General features: G+C 46.6%; 4 protein-coding genes across 6 annotated transcripts in view; 2 read left to right on the plus strand and 2 right to left on the minus strand.

The window, feature by feature from the left end:
* Positions 1-147: 147 nt before the first annotated feature.
* On the minus strand, positions 148-924 carry LOC308571612 (histone H3.2). The gene has a single exon (XM_081167248.1). It carries the CDS (start codon positions 662-664, stop codon positions 254-256), a length of 411 nt encoding a protein of 136 aa, XP_081023374.1. The 5' UTR covers positions 665-924; the 3' UTR covers positions 148-253.
* A 3,942-nt stretch (positions 925-4,866) lies between these two features.
* Positions 4,867-6,612, plus strand: LOC308571599 (histone H1.5-like). Its single transcript, XM_081167243.1, has one exon. The coding sequence runs from the start codon at positions 4,904-4,906 to the stop codon at positions 5,504-5,506; it is 603 nt and encodes a 200-aa protein (XP_081023369.1). The 5' UTR covers positions 4,867-4,903; the 3' UTR covers positions 5,507-6,612.
* A 5,746-nt stretch (positions 6,613-12,358) lies between these two features.
* PDZD11 (PDZ domain containing 11) lies at positions 12,359-20,409 on the minus strand. Of its 2 annotated transcripts, none has more exons than XM_081168255.1 (7): positions 20,229-20,409; positions 18,310-18,476; positions 16,804-16,887; positions 16,002-16,058; positions 14,706-14,804; positions 13,625-13,685; positions 12,359-13,150 (listed from the first exon to the last, which is right to left on the minus strand). In XM_081168255.1, the coding sequence occupies exons 2-7, from the start codon at positions 18,412-18,414 to the stop codon at positions 13,116-13,118; spliced, it is 441 nt and encodes a 146-aa protein (XP_081024381.1). In that variant the 5' UTR covers positions 18,415-18,476; positions 20,229-20,409; the 3' UTR covers positions 12,359-13,115. The 2 variants fall into 2 exon arrangements, with proteins under 2 accessions (XP_081024381.1, XP_081024380.1); XM_081168254.1 differs by having other exon boundaries at positions 20,193-20,409.
* Positions 20,410-22,214: 1,805 nt separating this feature from the next.
* Positions 22,215-23,603, plus strand: part of KIF4A (kinesin family member 4A) — a 36,249-nt gene continuing 34,860 nt past the window's right edge. The window contains exon 1 of one of the 2 annotated variants that reach the window (XM_081167728.1): positions 22,215-22,321. The gene's annotated coding sequence lies outside the window, so the exon portion shown is untranslated. Of the gene's footprint in view, positions 22,322-22,367; positions 22,762-23,603 lie in introns of those variants that run through there. The other variant, XM_081167727.1, reaches the window with a different exon arrangement.

Below are 23,603 nucleotides of genomic sequence, written 5' to 3' on the forward strand. Positions count from 1 at the left end.
TGCATTTTTCAACACTATCATGAAGGACACATGCATCCTGTAAGAGGGATCTACCACCACCCCGACCTAAGAGCGCTTACTATTTATATCTGCAGAAGTTATATGCAGAAAATGTTAACAGCATTTTCGGGCGCAGCTTTCGCATTTTGCCCTACCGAAGGGAACACCGAAAGCAAGAGCAATTTCCAGCAATTTCGAGAGTATGTAGTGGCTCTTAAAAGAGCCTTTTGTTCTTTGAGCGAGAGGTGCCGATTTAAGCCCTTTCTCCGCGGATGCGGCGAGCCAGCTGGATGTCTTTGGGCATGATGGTGACCCGCTTGGCGTGGATGGCGCACAGGTTGGTATCTTCGAAAAGGCCCACCAGGTAAGCCTCGCTTGCCTCCTGAAGCGCCATCACCGCAGAGCTCTGGAAGCGCAGGTCAGTCTTGAAATCTTGCGCGATCTCCCGCACCAGACGCTGGAAGGGCAGCTTGCGAATCAGCAGCTCCGTCGACTTCTGGTAGCGACGGATCTCTCGCAGGGCGACAGTCCCAGGGCGGTAGCGGTGAGGCTTCTTCACGCCCCCGGTGGCCGGGGCGCTCTTCCGGGCGGCTTTGGTCGCCAGCTGCTTCCGAGGCGCCTTCCCGCCGGTGGACTTGCGAGCGGTCTGCTTGGTACGAGCCATTAGAGAGCTACAAGGCGAAAAGAATAGAAAACTAGCACTTCTCTCACGGCTGACACCAACGATTTGCTGAAAGCGGCTTCTGGCGGGTTATTTATACTATAATTCCTCTGCTTGGATTGGCTAACAGCGTTGACCAATCACTTGCTGGATTTGAATCTCCCGCGCTTTGCAGGGATTGGACGTGATTTGAAGCCGCAACGTCTCCATCCTTTTCTCTTTTTACCTTCCCTAGCTTGCCTCGCTCACAATATATTTGTTGTTTCCAGGATTCTTTTAATAAAATGAAAGGCGAGGACACAACATATGTGGACTTAATTTCATGAAAAACATACATTTCTGGGCTCTGCTCCCTCATTCTGAGTTTCAATTTCTTAGTGATTACGCGGTAGCGAGGGAAAACTAAATATTTTTATTTAAATATCCCGCGCGTCGACACGAATGGACAAAAGCGGAAGTTAGCTATTGGCCAATCAGAACGAAGCAAATGGTAGCGCAGCGTGAGACTTGAATACTGCTGGAATTGTACAGAGAATTGCAGAAAGTGCCGATTTACATGCTTGCAGCTGATTAGACGAGTAGGCAGAACACAAAAGAACAAAAGAAAATTTAGTCTTGCAAACTAAAATGAGAGAGAAAAAGAGCTCCTTTCGTAAGGTAAGCGTGGCCGAGCGGTCTAAGGCGCTGGATTAAGGCTCCAGTCTCTTCGGGGGCGTGGGTTCGAATCCCACCGCTGCCAGTATCTATTTCATCTATTCATCTATTATGAATGCTGACCACATGGAAGATTGTTTTTTTCTGCTACTGTCTTGAGTTTTGGAACCCGCCAGCGATTTTATGTTCCCTTTCATACGACTGAAATTGTCTCGTATGTTAAATATTAGTATTGTGTTCAGTGCTGATCAGTGGAGTATAGCATTCTTAATCTAACACTTTAAACTGTTAATGGGTATTAATAATATAGAATAATAGTAAGAATACATATACAGCTATTGTTTTTGCGATCACCATTTCCGCTCCTCCCCGGCAAAATGTGCGCTTCTCCCCGTCGGGGAATCGAACCCCGGTCTCCCGCGTGACAGGCGGGGATACTTACCACTATACTAACGAGGACTTCGCTGATCTGCAGTTTTCCTGATTTGATGTTATCCTAATAGTATTCGAGTCTGTCTAAGGGCTGAGACCTCCCAAAAAGCAAATGTGGCTAATTATGCATGAGGATGCTGCAGCCCTGGCTTGTTTTTTTAATGCAATGTTTCTCACATTTACCTGGGATGAAGGCCCATTGCATATAATGAGGCTTCCTTTCGGATAAACACGCATAGGTTTGCACTGTAAAACAGCTTAGAAAGTGATTTCTGACCTTTCCTTGATTTTTTGAAGTGATTCATTTTCATAAGAGTTTCCTAAGAGTTTTCACTGATGAATGAGAAAAGATATTGTGCCACTGTATGCCACTGGGTTGATGGGGTTTTGTGTGTGCTGTTTCCACGATATTGTCTGTTACTATGACATTCCATTGAATTGTTGTAGCCACTGCTGTGTGGCATTATCTGTTTCTATTAATTTCTTTCAATATCTATCAAACATTTTGTATATTCAGTTCAAGGGGTGGGTCCAGAAGCAGTGTTGTATCAATTTCAGTTTTATACATTTCACCTTTTTCAGAGAAGCAGGAACAATTTATCTTCGCCTTTTATTTTCAACCTCACAACAAGCTTGTGAAGTTGGCAAGACTGAGAGGGAGTGACTGGCTTCAGATCACCTAATGAGTGACTTTTAGGTCATTTTATCACGAGTAGACAATTTAACTGCAAGTCTTCCCGGGTCTGATGCAGCACTCACCAGTCATAGATGTCAGCCAATGGATCCCAGAGACTACATTGGCACCATAGCCAGGGATAAAAGGATAAAATCTCAGGGTATTACAATATAGTTAGATGACCCCTTACTGACAGTGAAGTCATAATAATAATAATAATAATAATAATAATAATAATAACAACAACAATTTATTATTTATACTCTGCCCATCTGGCTGGGTTTCCCCAGCCACCCTGGGCAGCTTCCAACAGAATATTAAAATACAAAAATCTATTAAACATAAGAAACTTCCCTAAACACAGCTGCCTTCAGAAACTCAGATAGTTGCTTATTTCCTTGACATCTGGTGGGAGGGCGTTCCACAGGGTGAGCGCCACCACCGAGAAGGCCCTCTGCCTGGTTCCCTGTAACTTTGCTTCTTGCAGTGAGGGAACCGCCAGAAGGCCCTCGGAGCTGGACCTCAGTGTCCAGGCAGAACGATGGGGGTGGGGACGCTCCTTCAGGTAAACTGAGCAGTTTAGGGCTTTCAAGGTCAGCACCAACACTTTGAATTGAGCTTGGAAACATACTGGGGGCCAATGTAGGTCTTTCAGGACCGGTGTTACGTGGTCTCGGCAGCTGCTCCCAGTCACCAGTCTGGCTGCCGCATTCTGGATTAATTGCAGTTTCCAGGTCACCTTCAAAGGTAGCCCTACGTAGAGCACATTGCAGTAGTCCAAGCAGGAAATAACTAGAGCAGTGTTTCCCAACCACTGTTCCGCGGCACACTAGTGTGCCGCGAGATGTTGCCTGGTGTGCCGCGAGATGTTGCCTGGAGGGAGGCGGGCGAGTCGGGCGGCGAGAGGCGGGGCGGTGGCGGCAAGGAGAGGCCGCCCAGCGCGGGGCTCTCGCCGTCTGCCTGCCTGGCTGCCTGCGAGCTCGGCGGGCAGCACCTCCGTCCGCAGCGCCCGCCTCGCGGCTCTCATTCCCTGCCCCTGCCAAAGCTCACCCAGCCAAGCCGCGCTCTCCTTCCTGCCTCGCTTTGCTGCCTCCTCCCCCCCCACCCCCAAAGCTTGGAGGTTCCCCGGCAAGGGGGAGGGAAAAAAATTGAAACTTACACTTTCGTGCGTCCCTCCCGGCGTGACGCTGCGCGCTGACGTCACGGGGCTGTAATGGTGGTGTGCCTCGAGATTTTTTTCATCAAACAAGTGTGCCTTTGCCCAAAAAAGGTTGGAAAACACTGAACTAGAGCATGCACCACTCTGGCGAGACAGTCTGCAGGCAGGGAGGGTCTCAAACTGCATACCAGATGGAGCTGGTAAACAGCTGCCCTGGACACAGAATTGACCTGTGCCTCCATGGACAGCTGTGAGTCCAAAATGACTCCCAGGCTGCGCACCTGGTCCTTCAGGGGCACAGTTACCCCATTCAGGACCAGGGAATCCTCCACACCTGCCCGCCTCCTGTCCCCCAAAAACAGTACTTCTGTCTTGTCAGGATTCAACCTCAGCCGCCATCCATCCTCCAACCGCCTCCAGACACTCACCTCCAGACACTTGCAATAACCAAAGGCACCCAGACCCTGTCTGCTGTGGGACATCCACAAGGATCTATTCTTTGTAAACTTCAGTTTGGAGTGGAGTAGAAGAAACTGTCAGTTTCCTAAGGCACAAAGTCTGCATCTGTTGTTATTGTTGTTGCAGACTCCCTTTATATCCGTGTTATATCTATTCTCAGGCGACACAGCGGACAAACCTTCTTAACAATTATTTCAGGGGAAAGCCGATCAGTTTCTGTGCAGCAGTGGTTTAGACTTTCAATAAATTCCCGCGGAATATCTTGGAAGCTTGGTTCAAAAACAACTATACAATACCACTTTGCTTTCACAGAACGCCAGAAAACAGCACCTCATAAGACAAGCCGGATGTGCTACTTGGCTCAATTAAATAAGCAATTGTCTTGAAATAATCCGCCGAAACACGTTCCTTTCTTGGTTACTGAAAAGGAAACCCTCTAAAGTATCCTATTAAATACTTTCCACAAGTGTCCGTCCAAAGAAACATTTGCTATTTTGACTTAAAAGCAAATGTTTACATATTTGAAGGCTTAAGAACTAGCCAAGGGTTGAGCTCCCCTCTGTTTTCCAGGCTTGCCTTGCATCCCCCGAACGCCAAAACCAGATCCTTAAAATCGCACATATCCTCCCCATCGATCCCTCCCGGAACCGAAATTATCCGTGCAGCTAATTTCGATTAATTGACATTATTAGCAGATAAAGAAGCACAATGCGGCAAAGGCCCCCAGCCAGGTATTGGCGTGCACGCGCCGTCCCCGAAACGCACCAATCAGAGCGCGGCTCTTCCCCTATAAATACGGAGCTCCGAGCCGCTGCTCGCGCTCAGATTTCGGAGTGGAGGAAGAAAGAGGTTCGCTGCGGTAATGGCTGAAGTTGCTCCTGTCGCCGCTGTTGCTGCGGCCCCCAAAGGTACCGCGAAGAAGGCGGCCCAGAAGACCCGCAAGGCTTCGGGCCCCAGCGTGACGGAGCTGCTGACCCAGGCGGTGACGGCGTCCAAGGAGCGCGGCGGCATCTCCCTGGCCGCGCTGAAGAAGTCGCTGGCGGCCGCCGGCTACGACGTGGAGCGGAACAACAGCCGCATCAAGCTGGGCCTGAAGAGCCTGGTGACCCGGGGGATCCTGCTGCAGACCAAGGGCACGGGCGCCTCGGGCTCCTTTAAGCTCAACAAGAAGCAGGCGGACAACAAGGACAAGGCGCCCAAGAAGCCGGCGGCAGCGGTGAAGAGCAAGAAGCCTGTCGCGGCCAAGGTGAAGAAGGCTGTAGGAGGTGCTGGGGCCAAGAAAAGCGTCAAGAAAGTGGCCAAGAAACCGGGGGCAGGAGGTGCCAAGAAGGCTGCCAAGAGCCCCAAGAAGTCCAAAGTCACCAAGCCCAAGAAGACAACAAAGAGCCCCGCCAAAGCTCTGAAGCCGAAGGCTAAAGCCAAGCCGAAGGCATCCAAGCCCAAACTCGCCCCTAAGAAAAAGTGAATTAACATCTCTACTGGGGGGCGTCATTTAACACAAACGGCTCTTTTAAGAGCCACCCACATTTTCTGCGAAAGACTGAAATCACTGCCCTGATCGGCTTCTCCCAAGTTGTCGAAATTGATTGCTTTTATGGTTACGTATTACTAAATGAGATACATTAAACGAATTGTGGCAGCGTGAGCGAGCGGTCGTAAAACGCTGCATTAAGACTCCAGTCTTAAGGGGGGGTGGGTTCGGATCCCGCTGCCAGTTATTTATATTTGCTTCCTTATTTACATTTGTGCTCACAACAAAGGGGATGCGGTTTATTTTTTTCTTACCATAGGGTCTGCTGCTAATTCAATTTAATTGCTAATTGCAATTTAATGGAAGGATATAGTTTTAGGAGAAAACGGCAGGTGCGGTTCGCGGGATCAACAGCGCATTTAGAACACTGCTTTGGTCATAAGTGGCACATATTTTTACATTTCTGATTCATGGTCGGTTCGCACTGCAGGTTTGATGCTTGGGCTGCGTACTGCTATTTTAAAAAAGAGACACCCTAACTGCCAACATGCACCGACGAGGATGGGATTCGAACCCACGCGTGCAGAGCACAATGGATTAGCAGTCCATCGCCTTAACCACTCGGCCACCTCGTCGCGGCTCTTGCTCGTGATCGGGCTGTTATCCTGGCCAGGTTCACCTGTTCTTATTCACCTCTCAGTTTTACCTATATCATTTTCATTAGGTTTAAGGGGAAACGGGGGTGATTTGGAAGACTTCATATCCACTGTGTTAACACTGGTTCATTTGCTCCTGATACTTAACTCTCTTTCGCAGTGCTGGTCCACAGATGCTTGTTCAAAAATGGGTATTCAGACGTGCAACGAATTGCTATTTCTTGCCTTTTCCCTTGTCGTCCCCCAGCCCATTTCTTTTCTCTTTATTTGCAAATGAAAAGTGCTCTTCCGTCTTCTTTCAGCAAGTGCTCAGTAAATAACTTAAATACTACTTGTAATGGCATGGCAACAATTCATTTCTTTTTTATCTTCATCTCCTCTTGTTTTTTCTTGAAGTTGCATAGTAGCTCTTTTTAAAAAATGAAATAAAGTGTCCACACAAAACGAAGCGTGTTTGAATGTTCACAGCAGAGAAACTTACTGTTAAGGACTGCATTTTCACTACTGACTCTTATTACTTAGAGGCCGAAGAACAAAAACGTAGACTGCCAATGCCGAAACCCGGGATCGAACCAGGGACCTTTAGATCTTCAGTCTAACGCTCTCCCAACTGAGCTATTTCGGCCAGTGATAATTACTACCTTGATGTAATGTGCAATCTCAGCAGTTCTTAATACTGCTTTATTCAAAAGTCTATAAAAGTTTGCTTTTTGATATTCCCGAAGAGAGAGGAAATGTTATTGTGCGATAATATAATTAACTGAAGAAACAGATGCAGAAATCTTAAAAGTACATTAAAATGTACGTTGCATTGGCCGGGAATCGAACCCGGGCCTCCCGCGTGGCAGGCGAGAATTCTACCACTGAACCACCAATGCATCCGCTCTTGACTTTTCCCCGTCACTGTATATGTAGACGCTTTACAAGGTGTGAGCGGCATTTTGAAAACTTTGGACGTGTTAGCCTATTGTTGGCATGGTTTCATTTTGCAGCTTAGCCGTCCTGCTTTCCGAAAATGAATCTCGGGCCCCAGCAATCAAAACGCAGCCTGTTCTCCGCCACTTGGGCGATGCCTCCTTCTGAGATTTCAACTTTTTCTTCAGTCTGCGCTGTGTTGAGTGAGCTGCGATCTCCTATCTTAGGCACACGAGAAGGAAGGAAATCACCCCGCCCGTCCGGAAGGCACTCTGCACATGTTTAAATGGGCTGGTTTCTTTAAGATTGCATAACGCCTTCCAGCTGATTACCCCGCCCCTTTTATCCCCCCCCCTCTAAAGCTTTTACTGCTTAAGTTTAAGGAACTCAGACTGAAGTTTTCGTTTCCGGATTAAAGCTTTTCTACTTTGGAGACAACGACACTAATTTTTAGCACTTCTGTAAACTCCACTAGAAATCCATGCACACACTTTCTGCTTTTAAATTCCTCTTGAGAGTGAACGAGACAGGCTGCGACCAACTCTCTCCACTGGAGACGCAACCCTCTAAATTCTCCCCAGGGTTTGTGGCTAACGCGCATTTTGAAAATCGAGGGGGGTTAGGGGATGGGAGAACCCCCACTCACAAACAAAATGAGGTTCCACCGAGATTTGAACTCGGATCGCTGGATTCAAAGTCCAGAGTGCTAACCATTACACCATGGAACCAAGCATACCAGCTGCCTCCTGTCCCGTGACTTTGTTCCCATTTAATTGCACACTAAGATAATAACAGGTGCCAAACACCATTCTTTCTTTCTATGTATTATGGAGGAATATAGAAGAAAGGGTATAATCAGATACTATTTGAGTCTTGAAATATTTTTTAAATTTAAATTTAATTTTTAAAAAAGAAATACAGTACTGGAAACTGTTCCACCAGGAATGTTCCCATTTCACTGGAAGTGTGAAGCAGGCAGGCGAAGAGGACTAGTATCATGGAACAGCAAAAAATATAAATATTCTTGACTTTTCAGGATGGCCTCTCATCAGCACCCATTCCCATGTTGCCATCTGCGTATATGGACACAAAAAACAGGTTTGGCAGGACCCAGACAATAGAGGCTTGCAATCTAAAAATAGACTCAAAGGGAGCTAAATGGAAGGAACATACAATTACCCACACTATGGCTTAATTACAATAGGAATTTTAGTCTAGGGAGTTGTTCATGGGCGAGGGCAGGGTGGGGGCAGCTGCCCCCACTCAATAAAAATCAATTAAATTCCTTGCAAGCTGTTAGGCCTGCCCGCCTAACAAAAAGTCTGCCCCCACCAAAAATCCTGGCTTTGCCCATGAAATTGTTGCAGCATAAATTCATCACAGCACTTTGAAAGCGGGTTCAAAACAAGTAGGATATTTGCAATGTAATTGGCTGGCAAAGAGGCCCATTTGAATTTGATGACACTTCAAAACTAATTCTCAAATCACTTTGAAATGTGGCATTACATTTTGATGCGGTTTCTTTCGTTTCTGTCCTGTGTTTTATTTTGAGACCAATGTCAGCTGCTCTGGAAAACGGTCTGCTCTGGAAACCTGCATGCTTTAAACTTAAGATTCAAACGCCGGGGGGACGGGACCTGAATGGGACAGAAAAATCATTCTCCTAGTTTGCAGAGTCTTCCCCCAAACACATAGACTTCTCTGGCTTTATTTCCTTGGTTTGTAAAATTTATACACTTCTGGATTGAAAACAAAACAAAACCCACAAAGTACCACATTTTTTGCTCTATAAGACTCACTTTTTCCCTCTTAAAAAGTAAAGGGAAATGTGTGTGCGTCTTATGGAGCGAATGCAGGCTGCACAGCTATCCCAGAAGCCATAACAGAAAGAGGGATTGCTGCTTTCACTGCGCAGCGATCCCTCTTGCTGTTCTGGCTTCTGAGATTCAGAATATTTTTTTCCTTGTTTTTCTCCTCCAAAAACTAGGTGCATCTTGTGGTCTGGTGCATCTTATTGAGCGAAAAATACGGTAGATTTGCTTTTTTGGATCAGACCAATTACTCTTCTCCTGTCCAGTAGTCAAGACTGCAGCTTGTCAGCTGCTTCTGCAAAGTTTACAGGGAAGTAAAGGTTATGGTATCCCTCTTGTTTGGGTCAAGCACCCACTGCTATTACAACCACCTAGAAAGCTTCCTTTTGGGGGACATAGCAACAGGGTGACATCAATTTCTGGGCGGGACGCTCTTTTCTTTCTGACATGGTGAAGATAGTAGCTACATAGGCAAGTATTTATAAGGAATAAGAGAGACATGGTACAGTGGTGCCCCGCAAGACGAATGCCTCGCAAGACGGAAAACCCGCTAGACGAAAGGGTTTTCCGTTTTTGAGCTGCTTTGCAAGACAAATTTCCCTATGGGCTTGCTTCGCAAGACGAAAACGTCTTGCGAGTGTTCCGATTTTTTCCCGCTTTCCCCACCCTTTTTCTAAGCCGCTAAGCCTTTAATAGCTGCTAAGCCGCTAATAGCGCTAATCCGCTAATAGGATTGCTTCACAAGACGAAAAAACCGCTAGACGATGAGACTCGCGGAACGGATTAATTTCGTCTTGCGAGGCACCACTGTACTAGTTATGTCAGGAAATGTGCAACCTGACTCCAACAACCTGTAACTGAGACAATCTAGCCTTCAGTAGTGAGGGGTAAAGGGACCCCTGACTGTTAGGTCAGTTGTGAATGACTCTGGGGTTGCGGTGCTCATCTTGCTTTACTGGCCGAGGGAGCTTCCGGGTCATGTGGCCAGGATGACTAAGCCACTTCTGGCGAACCAGAGCAGCGCATGGAAACACCATTTACCTTCCTACTGGAGTGGTACCTATTTATCTACTTGCACTTTGACGTGCTTTCCAACTGCTAGGTTGGCAGGAGCAGGGACTGAGCAACAGGAGATCACCCCGTCACGGGGATTCGAACCACCAACCTTCCGATCGGCAAGTCCTAGGCTCTGTAGTTTAGACAGAAGAAGTAAAATGGGAAATCTTGTGAAATCTAGGCTCTCAGTATGGAGTCCACAGCAACCCCAAGCAGGGTGAATAATACACCAGTCTCAGATAGTAACATTTTACTGAAGCTTCCCCTCCCCAAAAACCCCTCTGATAGAATCCAGAAATGACAAGAAAAGGTTGCTGTCTCTGTTGTGAAAAAATAAGTCTCAAAGAGAACACATTAAAGAACATCAAGAGAGTTAGATAAATATTTTGACAGTGTTGTGAGTGGGACAATTAGCAAGCTTCCCTTCCTTCATACAGCGCCACACCCAAACGTAATGAAGCAGGAGGTAGAGTTTTGATGAGCAGTAGTAGATAGGTAGCCGTGTTGGTCTGCCATAGTTAAAATAAAAAAATTCCTTCCAGTAGCACCTTAAAGACCAACTAAGTTAGTTCTTGGTAAGTTAGTTCCCACCCCTTGCCTTTTCCTGTAAGACCTATTACAGTCGTTAAGAGTCGTCAAGAGGCTCTCTCAGCTATCTGCCTATCTCCCATTCCCACCACCCTTCTGAGTAACACCCCTCCCCACCTTCTCACTATATAGAAGGATCTGGCAACTTCTGTTTCAGTGTATCTGAAGAAGTGTGCATGCACACGAAAGCTCATACCAAGAACTAACTTAGTTGGTCTTTAAGGTGCTACTGGAAGGAATTTTTTTATTTTGATGAGCAAGCATTCTTTGGAGGTGAGGAATGTGTGTGTTTTAACTCCCTAGCCTTGCTTCCTCTACGGGGCTGAAGCTCAAGTTAATCAAATTCCCTTGTTTGTTTGTTTGTTTTTTAATGATACCCTTGTGCAGCACAGCCAAGCAGAAACAGCTAGAGGCAGGGAAGACATCCTGCCATCAGAAACCTGAAAATGCTTCTTAGGTGAGGTTCACATGGTTAGGCTCACCTAACAAAATCTAAGCAGGTTTCTCTGCTGTGACGGCCTCGCCCCACACAGAACCAAGCAGGCCGTAGTTTGGGGAGAGGATTTGAAGACTTCTACCCACATCGACCAGTGTTTCTGTGCACTGCTCTGGTTCGCCAGAAGCGGCTTAGTCATGCTGGCCACATGACCCAGAAGCTGTAAGCCGGCTCCCTCAGCCAATAAAGCGAGATGAGCGCCGCAACCCCAGAGTCGGCCACGACTGGACCTAATGGTCAGGGGTCCCTTTACCTTTTCCCACATCAAAAAAGGCAAAAGCAAATCTGCAGCTGCCGGGGCAGATTAGGACTGCAAATATACCCACAGCTTGGAATGGGTGTGATCACACCGAGAAAAAAGGGGTAGCACCCATTTGCCCAGAAATCTGAAAAAGTTCAGCTTTGTTCCTTTATAAAAAAGTTTCTGACTCATGAATTAGGTGTGTGCGCAGTACATTAGTTACTGATTTATCATTGCCGGTGTCTGGTCACATTCACAGCACAATTGTGAAGCACTATGATGCCACAGTAATTCTGGGAGTTGTAGTTTCTTAAGCGTGTTGAAAGTTGTCAGGTGGCCCCTATTCCTCTCCCTGAACTACCATTCCCAGAGTTCCATGTGAAGAGGGATTGGTGGTTAAACCACACTGAGATATTGTAGCTCTAGGACAGGTATGGCCAAAGTTGGCCCTCCAGATGTGTTGGGACTACAATTCCCATCATCCCTGACCACTGGTCCTGTGAGCTAGGGGTGATGGGAGTCATAGTCACAAAACATCTGGAGGGCCAACTTTGGCCATGCTTGCTCTAGGAGGTCTCCTAACAACTCTTGGCAGCCTTAACAAAATACAACTCCCAGGATTCTTTGGGGAAGCCATGGCTGTTGAAAGCAGTATAGTGGTACCTCGGGTTACATACACTTCAGGTTACAGATGCTTCAGGTTACAGACTCCGTTAACCCAGAAATATTAAGAACTTTGCTTCAGGATGAGAAGAGAAATCGTGCTCCAGCAGCGCGGCAGCAGCAGGAGGCCCCATTAGCTAAAGTGGTGCTTCAGGTTAAGAACAGTTTCAGGTTAAGTACGGACCTCCGGAATGAATTAAGTACTTAGCCCGAGGTACCACTATATTATAGTGCTTTAAATGTGGCCTAGGAGGGCCTGAGTGTTCATTAAAGGTATTCTAAATAAAAAGCAGAACTGATGAAACACAGGTAACAAGAGAGATTTGGGGAAAGGGAAGGCATCTATGCTTTGCAGATACCCCACCATCACATGCAAGATCCCCCTGGTATTACTGCTTCCAGAAAAGAAGAATCCACTACTTGTGCATGAAAACCAGGAGCTTGCTTTGTATATAACGCAAACTCCTTCCAGCATTTAATGAGAACTATTAATGATCCTACTAATGCCATATCCCATGGCATGCAGACCAACATAGGTTCTTAAGCCCCTGAGCCTTCATATAGAAGAGGCAGACATATATCAAAGCCCCAGCCCTTGCATCAGCTTTAGTACAATGACGAAATAAATCCCCTTCATTTCAGCATGCTTTCGTGCAGATATTTACAGTGGATTACGCCCCAAATCACCACCGCAGCCCCGTCTCTTATTCAAAAAGGAGGCCAGCTTAGAAGCATTCAGTTTGCTCCTCTGGAACCCGATGCTTTCTGTTCCTCCTCTTTCAGAGAGCTATGAAGGTAACAGGTTATTGGAGCAGAATGTCCTTCTGGGCCTGGGGATGAATGAAACCAGGTAACAGCTTTATCTGCAAACCGACATCCATTTTTCCCTGGGACCAGGGAACCGGCTGAAGCCCTGCATCCAGCTCCTACTGCTTCTTGCTTCGCAGCACAAAGCGGAAGAAAACTTTAAAGACATCCTTCTCAGTAGGTATTGGATCTATGGAATCCAGCCAAAAAGGGGAGGTTTCTGTGCCACAAATGACGCCCCCTCGACACCCCAAAGCAGGCATTTGCCAAAGGAAAAGGCTTTGGAGCGGGAGTAAACACAAAAAGAAGAATCTGGCTGGAGGGTGGTGAACTCTCTGCAAAGAGAAGGCTGCCAGCTGGGAAGGGATTGCTAGTGAACCGTTCGCTCCTTCTGCCTCTGGTAGTCTGGAAGGGAAACGGGAGAGAAAGAATGAGCGGTAGAACATAAAGACTTCATTCCTAGATCATGACATTAGCCCTTCAAGTTCTGATCCTGTTTCTCATGCCCACAATGTTGGCATGAAGGCAACAGCTCTCCTCCCACCGCTGTCCCCCAGGAGCTGGTGTTCAAAAGGTAGACTAGCCCTGAAGCTGGAGGTTTCATTTAGCCATCACTGCCACTGACAGACCTCTCCTCCAGGAATTTGTCTAATAAATACCCCTTTTAAGCCATCTATAATGATGTTACAAAACTCTACACTATTTTAAAATACCTATGTGTGTGTGTGTTTCATATTTTGGATTTGTATAATGGAGGAGAACATTATTTTTCCTCTCCTCTTTCATGGATGTAGTGGGTCCCAGTTCACCTGACAAACAGTCTCTTTCAAACAGGTCAAAGATTTTGCAAAGAGCAGTAGCAGCAGCAACAGCACTTACTATATGGGAAGAATCGGACTCTCATAATGATCTCCCGAGCAGTTTTCAAGATCTCCACAGCCTGTAGGGGCAGGGGAAAAACAACAGATGAACATCTAAACAAAGAAGGGCATCACACTGGGTTGAATCATTGATTTATTAATAATAATAATAATAATTTATTATTTATACCCCCACCCATCTGGCTGGGTTTCCCCAGCCACTCTGGGCGGCTTCCAACTGAATACTAAAAACAATACAGCATCAGACATAAAAAACTTCCCTAAAGAGGGCCACCTTCATTTGTTTTTTAAAAGTAAAATAGTTGTTTATTGCCTTGACATCTGGTGGGAGGGTGTTCCACAGGGCAGGCGCCACTACTGAGAAGGCCCTCTGCCTGGTTCCCTGTAACCTCACTTCTTGCAGTGAAGAAAGCCCTCAGCACTGGACCTCAGTGTCCGGGTTTGATGATGGGGGTGGAGATGCTCCTTCAGGCCTTCAGGTATACAGGACCGAGGCTGTTTAGGGCTTTCAAGGTCAGCACCAACACTTTGAATTGTGCTCGGAAACGTACTGGGAGTCAATGAAGATCTTTCAGGACCGGTGTTCTATGGTCGCGACGGCCACTCCCAGTCACCAGTCTAGCTGCCGCATCCTGGATTAATTGCAGTTTCCGAGGCACCTTCAAAGGTAGCCCCACGTAGAGCGCATTGCAGTAGTCCAAGCGGGAGATAACCAGAGCATGCACCACTCTGGCAAGACAATTTGCAGGCAGGGAGGGTCTCATCCTGCATACCAGATGGAGCTGGTAGACAGCTGCCCTGGACACAGAATTTACCTACACCTCCATGGACAGCTGTGAGTCCAAAATGACTCCCAGGCTGCGCACCTGCTCCTTCAGGGGCACAGTTACCCTATTCAGGATCTGCCCTTCCTTCCCAGTGTAGAAGGCATCCCACATAAAGGATTTCAAGGCTGTCTCCCTTCCAGGCACCTCCCTAAACCAGCTTTGCTTCAGCAAGGCTGATACACCATGGGCCTTCAGACCACATCCTGTGGCTGCTCCATGCAGGCCTCTGGTTAATCATTTCTCCCCTCTCACCTTGCTGTGCTCGATATCCTGGAAGTCGACATCATTAACTGCCAGCACTTGGTCTCCTTCCTGCAATCCGGCTCGATGCGCATCTGAATCCGGGATCACCTGGGGTCAGGAGAGGCAAGACTGCCGTTCAGACAGAGGCCAGGAGCTGCAAATGCGCCCTTGGCATCTTGGGGAAGCTGGCCCCATCCTGTCACACAACTCACTGCCCTGCGCTCTGCCACTTCCAAATCTTTCAGTCCCCAAATGGTGCGGCGATAAAACCGCTGGTACATTTGTGAAGCTCAGCAGGGTCTGGTGTGGTTTCAAACCGGATGAGGAACTGCATGTTGAGATTCATGTATTGCAGGGGGTCAGACTACATGGCCCTCGGGGTCCCTTCCACCTCTATGAGTCTATGAATCCGATGGATAGAAACTCAAGGCTAAGCTCCGTTGAAATGAGCAGAACTTGCTTACAACACAGGAAGGACTCAGCTGCTGGTCTCCTTGCCAGTTGTAATGAAACAGCAGAAGGAAAAGGTTTAGGACAAAGGGACAAAAATGAACCCTGAGGCTTCTGGGAGGGGCAGGCAGGATTCCTCCCTTCATTTTTATTTTGAAAACCTGCAAATCATGCTCATAGCAGCTAGACTGAAATGAATGGTTCTGTTTTTAAATCCAACCATTCCTCTTTTATCTAAGTCATGTGATAAGGTAGGGTTATTTTAGATTTGTTTATTTTTTAACGTACGAAACGTCTAAGTCATTTACCAAAAGTAAGCATTTAAAGTTGCAATCCTTGGCCTGTTTGTTTGGTAATAAGCATGACTGAAGTATGTGGCATAAGCTTCCAAGGAAACATGCATAATAACGGATGGATATTCTTCATAGAGAAAGTGAATCTCATCAAGTAATTTGGCAAATGAATAGACATATTTTATGCTTTATTGAAATTAATTCTAATCAGATTAGAAGGGGTGTTTTTCTATAATTTTATATGCTAACTTAAACAAAAATACTCATAGGATGAAACTGCAGGTCATTTCACAAGTGCAACATTTAATAAGAACTGGCGAATGAGTTTTACTTTTTCCTCTGCCCTCTTCAACCCTTTTCCCTTTTGCATCATGCCTTTTATATTGCAAATCTGTGGGCAGGGACTCCCTTGTTTTGTGATCTTACATAAAATGCTCTGGGAGCCTTCACAGCTGAAGATCATAGTAAAAATGCTTTTTGAAAAAAATGACCAAGAAACACAATTAATTTGCATGTCAACAGAACTAGGCAGCCATGAGGTCAGGACTAAAGATCAACGCACCTTAGAGATGAAGATCCCCAGTTGTGATGCTTTTCCTCCTCGAATATTGAAGCCCAGCTAGAAAGGAAACAGAATTGAGTTGGAGATTTGGCAGTTCAACATATAGATTGTTCCTGAATACAGTGGTACCTCGGGTTACATACGCTTCAGGTTACACACTCCGCTAACCCAGAAATAGTGCTTCAGGTTAAGAACTATGCTTCAGGATAAGAACAGAAATCGTGCTCTGGCGGCACGGCAGCAGCGGGAGGCCCCATTAGCTAAAGTGGTGCTTCAGGTTAAGAACAGTTTCAGGTTAAGAATAGACCTCCGGAACGAATTAAGTACTTAACCCGAGGTACCACTGTACTGTCTTCTTCCAGACTGTTATTTCTGCAACAGACCTTTGGGTGACAGAGGTCTATGTCATCATTGCATTTTTACTGCAACCTACAATGACCCCATGAAAGAGAGGAACTGCTATCAATGGCCAGATAGATAAAATAAAATTTGTAAAGCACAGGGCAGGTTACAAATGCAGAGAATCCCCTCCAAGGATAGCTAACTTTTCAGCAGAGCATGGGTGAGGAACCTGGTATCCTCCAGATGTTTCAGACTACAACTCCCACCATTCCTGACCATTGCCCATGCTGACACGGGCTGATGGGAGATGGAGTCCAAAAAACGTCCACAGGCCCTCATGTTTTCCACGCCTGGTGTGGAGGGCCTCAGTTGACAAGCCTACAATCCCAGCTGAGAAAACCTCTCACACCCTTGTAATCCCCATTTCCTGCAAGTCCCCTGAGAGTGGGCCAAGACTCACCTGTGCCCCTGGAGGTTTTTTCAACACAATGGTACGAGGCAGGAATTGGGTCAGCTCATTGTTATAATCCGAATGGTAAATTCTCTAGGGGGGAAAAGCAAGATACAAAATAAAAAAATGGCAAGGTGAATTTCATTGTGGAAATCAGAAACTTCTTGGGGTTCATCATAGCATACCATGGCCTAGTTCTGCTCCAAGAAGAGTAAGAAAAGTGGCTGAAGAAAAACATTTTAAGCAACTTGGATTTCTTTTAAAACCTTACAACCAGACATCAGCCCTGTAGAAGAGGGTTAGCCAACGCCCAACTCTAATCAGCTTCTACCAGTATGGATTATATAATATACAAAAGTGATTTAACAATACAGTGGTGCCTCGCAAGACGAAAACAATCTGTTCTGTGATTCTCTTCGTCTAGCGGTTTTTTCATCTTGCGAAGCAAGCCCATTGAAGGATTAGCGGATTAGCGCTATTAGTGGCTTATCTGCTGATCGGATCAGCTGATAAGTGGCTTAACGGCTTAGAAAAAAGGGGGGGGGAGGGAAAAAAGCCAGCAGGAACTCGCAAGACATTGTCGTCTTGCGAAGCAAGTCCATAGGAGATTCGTTTTGCGAAGCACCTCCAAAACGGAAAACTCTTTCATCTAGCGAGTTTTCCGTCTTGGGAGGCATTCGTCTTGCGGGGCACCACTGTATGAACAGCAACAATAAAAAACATAAATAAATGATTTCATATATAAAAAAGCTTTGGAATCCAGTAGATACAGTCGGCGGGGGGGGGGGGGATCTCCATTGAGCCATCTTGTTGAAAGAGGAAGTTGGTAGTAATAATTATTTGTTGTTGTTGTTGTTGTTATATCCCCACCAATCTGGCTGGGTTTCTCCAGGTTTCCTGATGAGATTATCTGCAAGAGTCCCTCTGCTGCAGAGAGCAGTGATCAGTTTGGGGGTATATGGGGTGAAATGATATTTTAAACTTCAGTGGTACCTCGGGTTAAGTACTTAATTCATTCCAGAGATCTGTTCTTAGCATGAAACTGTTCTTAACCTGAAGCACCACTTTAGCTAATGGGGCCTCCTGCTGCCGCTGCGCCACCAGAGCACGATTTCTGTTCTCATCCTGAAGCAAAGTTCTTAACCCGAGGTACTATTTCTGGGTTAGCGGAGTCTGTAACCTGAAGCGTATATAACCTGAAGTGTATGTAACCCGAGGTACCACTGTATTCTCGTCCCAAGATGTATAGCGCTTTGTACACCAGTTCCAACATCTTTAAAATATCCTGGTAGCTAATTGGCACCTAGGGGAATTAATTCAAAAGCTGTGTAACATGATGGAGATAGTCTGATCGGGTGGGCAGTTAAGCTGCTGGAGTTTGCACTAGCTTCCAGGACAATGACCGAAGCAGGTCCCACAAGAAGTGCAGTGCCGTAGTCTATCCTGGGGGTTACCAGCGCATGGACAACAGTGGCCAGGCTTTCTTAATGACCCAGGGATCTTTTAGATACACACCTCATGAGGAGGGATCCAGGTGGGAGGGCTCTCGTAGGGAGGCAGAAACACCACGGGATAGTCATCGTATGGGATGCGGCCACAGCCACCACCTCCGATATCCATTTTGGAGTCAGTACAGAGCTGCGAAAGCCCCAGGCGATCTTTCCGAAGATGGGATGTCAATTCTGGGGAGAAAACAGTATACGTGGTCTGTCAACTTTCCTTCTTAAAGCCAAATACCGTATTTTTTGCTCAACAGACCACAAGACGCACCTGGTTTTTGGAGGAAGAAAACAAGGAAAAAAATATTCTGAATCTCAGAAGCCAGAACAGCAAGAGGGATCACTGTGCAGCGAAAGCAGCAATCCCTCTTGCTGTTCTGGCTTCTGGGATAGCTGCGCAGCCTGCATTCGCTCCATAAGACGGAGACACATTTCCCCTTACTTTTTAGGAGCGAAAAAGTGAGTCTTATAGAGCAAAAAAGACGGTATGCTTCAAGGCAGGGAGAAATTAATGGAAAACACCCACACGCACACACACCCAAAAAGCTAGTGATTGCACAAGAGATTTGATGTCATCTATTTCCCACCAGCTGTGGTATAAATAAGAGTCTTTTTTGTTAACTGTAATTTTGTTCTACAGTCGTCGTCTCTTCCTCCTCTCCAAAAAGCTTTCATGCTTTAAACTTTTGCATGAGTGCTTTTAAAAATCAAGTACAGTTTTCTCCCAGTTCAGAGATGTGACAGTGGCAATAGCTATGCTTGTTGAATCCTATATCTGTCAGAACACTATTAAAATCTGGTCTCTTTTAAACTAGCTTTGAACACATCTCTTTTTAGAACATCCTTTGGAGTTTAAATTGTCATGCAGGATAATGACGTTCATTTGTCCAGGGCTGGGTTTAATAATGTTTTGCTGTTTAAATGAAACAGGTTTTCATTTCATTCCTCCACCCCTAGAAGGAGGAGAGCTGGAGGGGGGAGATGTTTTCATGCTATTTGAAAACAGATATATAAATGGCGAATACGTTTTACGTCTACTTGTTTTTTTAGCTTTATTTTATGCATATACAGATATTGGATTAAGTGGGAGATAAAGAATGCCAAACAAAAATAAATAAAATATATATCTGCTCCCATTTGTGCACATACACAGTACAATGAATGCATATGCCAAAGCCTCATATAGCCTATACCAGCCTTCATTCCTCACTCCTTAACTACTGTCATGAAGTAGTGATTCTGCGAGCAAGTATCGATGGGCCCCTCAGGCAGGTGGTTAACAATTACAGTGGTACCTCGGGTTACATACGCTTCAGGTTACAGACTCCGCTAACCCAGAAATAGTACCTGGGTTAAGAACTTTGCTTGAGGATGAGAACAGAAATCGTGCTCCGGCGGCACGGCAGCAGTGAGAAAGATCTGTACTTTCTCCCTGGAATTGAAGAGGAGGTGGGGGAAGGAAACGCTCTAAGGTGTGCTATCCCTTAGCCAATAACAGCAAAGGCACTCTCAAAACTACCACTTGATCAGGCATAGGCAAAATCCGGCCATCCAGATATTTGGGACTACAAATCCCATCATCCCTAGCTAGCAGGCCCAGTGGTCAGGGATGATGGGAATTGTAGTCCCAAACATCTGGAGGGCCGGAGTTTGCCTATGCCTGCTCTTGACACTAAGGCCCAGCATTTGAACCATACATTTAACACATCATCACACAACTTTATACCTGAAGCATATGTAACCCGAGGTACCACTGTATTATCGTCACAGCGCTTTCAATGCATGGTGCGGGTGGGGCCTTACAGTGCAAAGCTAGGGAGGTCTACTCAAGAGGTGAGCCCAACGATGTTTCCATAGGGCCTGCTCCCAGAGGATTCTGCCCACCCCATGCCCACTTACCTGGGAGTAACCCCCAGGGAAATCCATGGGACTTACTTCCGAGTAGACACCCAGAGGGCTGCGAAATCAGGAGCTTCCTTTGGATCCACTCCCACAGAGCTCAGCGGGGCCTACTCCAGAGTAAAGGGGCACAGAGGCGTCCAATCCGCTCCCTGGAAGAACCGGCCTTCCTCCTGCTGCTGATCAGCTGAGCTCCAAGGGACAAACACCAGTCTCCTCCTCCTCCAATCAAAGGAGGATCCTCCCCTGCCAGCCACCCAATCAAAACAGAAGGGTATCACTACTCTACTCCTACTAGCTAGGCTCACTGTCAGTTAGCGTAAGAAGCCTGACGGTTGGTTGGGTTTCTCAGGAGGCGGGGGGAAATAAGGCACTCCAGCCTCTGAGGGAATTATGGGAGGAGTTGGGCCTGTTTTAAAACCCAACATTTTAATGGCTGCGACGCTGAATGTGCTGGAAGGCCAGGGCGTACACATTTCAAATTGGGGGGGGGGTGTTTAAAAATGTGAGGAAACGGTATTTGTTTTACAAGCCTTCTCTTAATGGCAACCAACTTCTCACCCCCCACAGAAAGGTTTTGGGCGTGAAACTGCTCCAGTGGTTACCATGGCAACGGTTGCTAGGCGCGCAGTCACTAAGGCGCGGCACGTGACCCCAACGGTCACTTCTGTGAGGTAAAGGAGGAGAGAGGCCTACTCTGCTTCGTTCCCTCAGGCTGGCTCTCGCCATTTAAAAAATAAATTAAAAAAATTGATGTAAACCATCCGGGAGGGTTAACAAGGAAGGGCAGTGTACAACATTAACCCATAAATGAACGAGAGAGTTCTCTCACACGCATCTTTTAAGGAAAGAAGGGCTTGACAATATATAGTCCTGATTTCCCAGCTCTTGCCTCACGAAAGAGACGCCATTTTGATCCCGGAGATTGGAAGAACTACAATTCCCATCAGCCCCTGCAACGATGACGGGATGGGGGTTGTCATTCCTCAGAGTCAAGGCCAATGGCGGCTTTCCGATTTCACTTGAAGTTTAAGCAGTAGGCGGGATTTGTCTTTCCCAGTCTCACCCGCTTCACAGGATCACAGATCTATGGCCACGTTGCTCCATTAAACCAAAAATGAATCTATACTTGGGTTTCAGAAAACAAACTAAACTGTGATCGTGCTTTCGAGCTGCGCAGATACTTGGGTGATGAGAGTTCGGTCAACTGCATTCAAATGATTTAGCAAGAGTTTTCTTCCTTTCTCTCTCGGAAGAAGTGGACAATTACAGAAGTTGTTTTCAAGATGAATCACAAACTCTGAGAAGTCTCGGCCAAGAGATTTTATTCCCTGACCGGGTACAAGCATTACAGTAGCAAAGATATTTTTCTTTTTTTTCTTTTTTATTAATTTTTTATTAAATTTTCTCAATAAAGAAGTTCAAAAAGAATACAAAAGTACAAAAACAGAAAAATACAAAGTCAAAATACAAACATTAAACACAAAAAAGGAGAAAAATGAAAAACACATAAAAAAGAAAAAACTCCCTCTTTTTTAACTCTTCTTTAGTTAACTTATTTTTGTTGATGACGAAATGAATTCAAGGGGTTGAAATGACGTTGAAATGAATTCAAGGCAAAATGTAAGATGGGATTGATAATAGATAAAGTAAATTGATTATGAATGTGCTGAACCAACTTTAAAAAAGGGATACAAAAAAGGGAGCCGTGAGGAAGTAGCAAAGCTATTTTTCAACTGTTAAAATCTTCTTCTTTTCTTCGGCGATCACTTGTAGCCGAGTATTATTGTCTTCCATAAACACCAAACCCAAACCCATTCAGTTCTACCATTCGCTAACAGACTCCCGACACCTCAGATCTAAGAGAACCCGAAAACTCTTCGCAACAGGTACACCTCTTCACTCTGGCATACGTCTATGGCGCCGACGGTGGTGGTGCTGACGTCACCGCGCACGCTGCCTCGGCGCGTCCGTCTGCATTATTTCCCCCCTCCCTCCCTTGAGGTGCCCGGATTGGCGCGGCGGATTTGAACGTTGTAAACTGAGGGGAAGGAGCGCCAGAGGCGGTGTCTCCGCGAGACGAGGCCGTGGACGGGGAAGGAGAAGGCCGCGCGCGGGAGGAGAAGAGGGTAACGGTCGCTTGCGGGGGGGGGAGTAGGTCCTAGGATAATGCAAAGCCCCCCCCCGCCCCGCTTTTAACCATTTCGGTCCCCTTCCCCGCCTTTTTCCTTCCCCAAAGCGCGTCTTCGGGTGACGGTTGCTTTTAAATTTCCCAAATTTTAAATTTCCCCTGGGGGAGGGGGCTGTTCGCGTGGGACGCCTCTTTATTCTTATTCTTCCCCTGGAGCGACGTTCTCCTTCCTCTTCCCTCCCCCCCCCTCCGCCGGCCCTGTTCGCATCCTCGCAACAACAGTCCTGTGCGGGAGGCTCAGGCCGAGGGGGGGGCACCCCTCCCCGCTTCTCCTCCCCACCCCCCATCTTCGCAAGGTGCAAGGGGGTTGGGCACGTCTGCTGTCACAACAACCCTGCGAGGGAGGCTCAGGCCAAGAGGTTGAAAGACTGTCTCAAGGTAAATCTAAATATATATATATAATAATAATAATTTATTATTTATACCCCACCCATTTGGCTGGGTTTCCCCAGCCACTCTGGGTGGCCTCCAACTGAACATTAAAAACAATACAGCATCAAACATTAAAAACTTCCCTAAAGGGGGCTGCCTTCAGTTGTCTTTTAAAAGTAAAATAGTTGTTTATTGCCTTGACATCTGGTGGGAGGGTGTTCCACAGTGCAGGCGCCACTACCGAGAAGGCCCTCTGCCTGGTTCCCTGTAATCTTACTTCTCGCAATGAGGGAACCGCCAGAAGGCCCTCGGCGCTGGATCTCAGTGAAAGATGGGGATGGAGACGCTCCTTCAGGTATACAGGACCCGAGGCCTGTATAGTGGTACCTTGGGTTACATACACTTCAGGTTACAGACTCTGCTTACCCAGAAAGAGTGCTTCAGGTTTAGAACTTTGCTTCAGGGTGAGAACAGAAATTGCGCGGTGGCGGCGGCTGGAGGCCCCGTTAGCTAAAGTGGTACTTCAGGTTAAGAACAGTTTCAGGTTAAGAACGGACCTCCGGAACGAATTAAGTACATAACCAGAGGTACCACTGTAGTATAAACACCGACGATTGAGAAACACTTGACTGTGAGCGCTCCAATGGGAGAACAGCCTTTAGCGAAGGTGTCCTGGGCTTTGAAGACACTCAAACTCAGGACGCAAGGGAGAAATGTACCAAGAGGAAGGCATGTGTGGCAAACTCTCACCGTGATCGACTCCCATCCGGAAACCAATGTGGAAGGACGTGTGGATCCAGAATTTGCCTCCGCAGTCACTTATGGATTCATTGTTAAAACCGTGTTTA

This window comes from Podarcis bocagei (genome assembly GCF_964188305.1).
Source record: "Podarcis bocagei genome assembly, chromosome: 13".
Taxonomy (NCBI): Eukaryota; Metazoa; Chordata; class Lepidosauria; order Squamata; family Lacertidae; genus Podarcis; species Podarcis bocagei.

What these genes read in the sequence shown, in the direction of transcription:
- PDZD11 (XM_081168255.1), bottom strand. Translation starts at nt 18,414, where the DNA reads ATGGATATCGGAGGTGGTGGCTGTGGCCGCATCCCATACGATGACTAT. An exon ending in CCTGGATCCCTCCTCATGAG is followed by an intron (nt 16,888 to 18,309) that starts GTGTGTATCTAA and finishes TTTCCCCCCTAG; the next exon opens with AGAATTTACCATTCGGATTA. An exon ending in TGGGGATCTTCATCTCTAAG is followed by an intron (nt 14,805 to 16,001) that starts GTGCGTTGATCT and finishes TCCTGACCCCAG; the next exon opens with GTGATCCCGGATTCAGATGC.
- LOC308571599 (XM_081167243.1), top strand. Translation starts at nt 4,904, where the DNA reads ATGGCTGAAGTTGCTCCTGTCGCCGCTGTTGCTGCGGCCCCCAAAGGT.
- LOC308571612 (XM_081167248.1), bottom strand. Translation starts at nt 664, where the DNA reads ATGGCTCGTACCAAGCAGACCGCTCGCAAGTCCACCGGCGGGAAGGCG.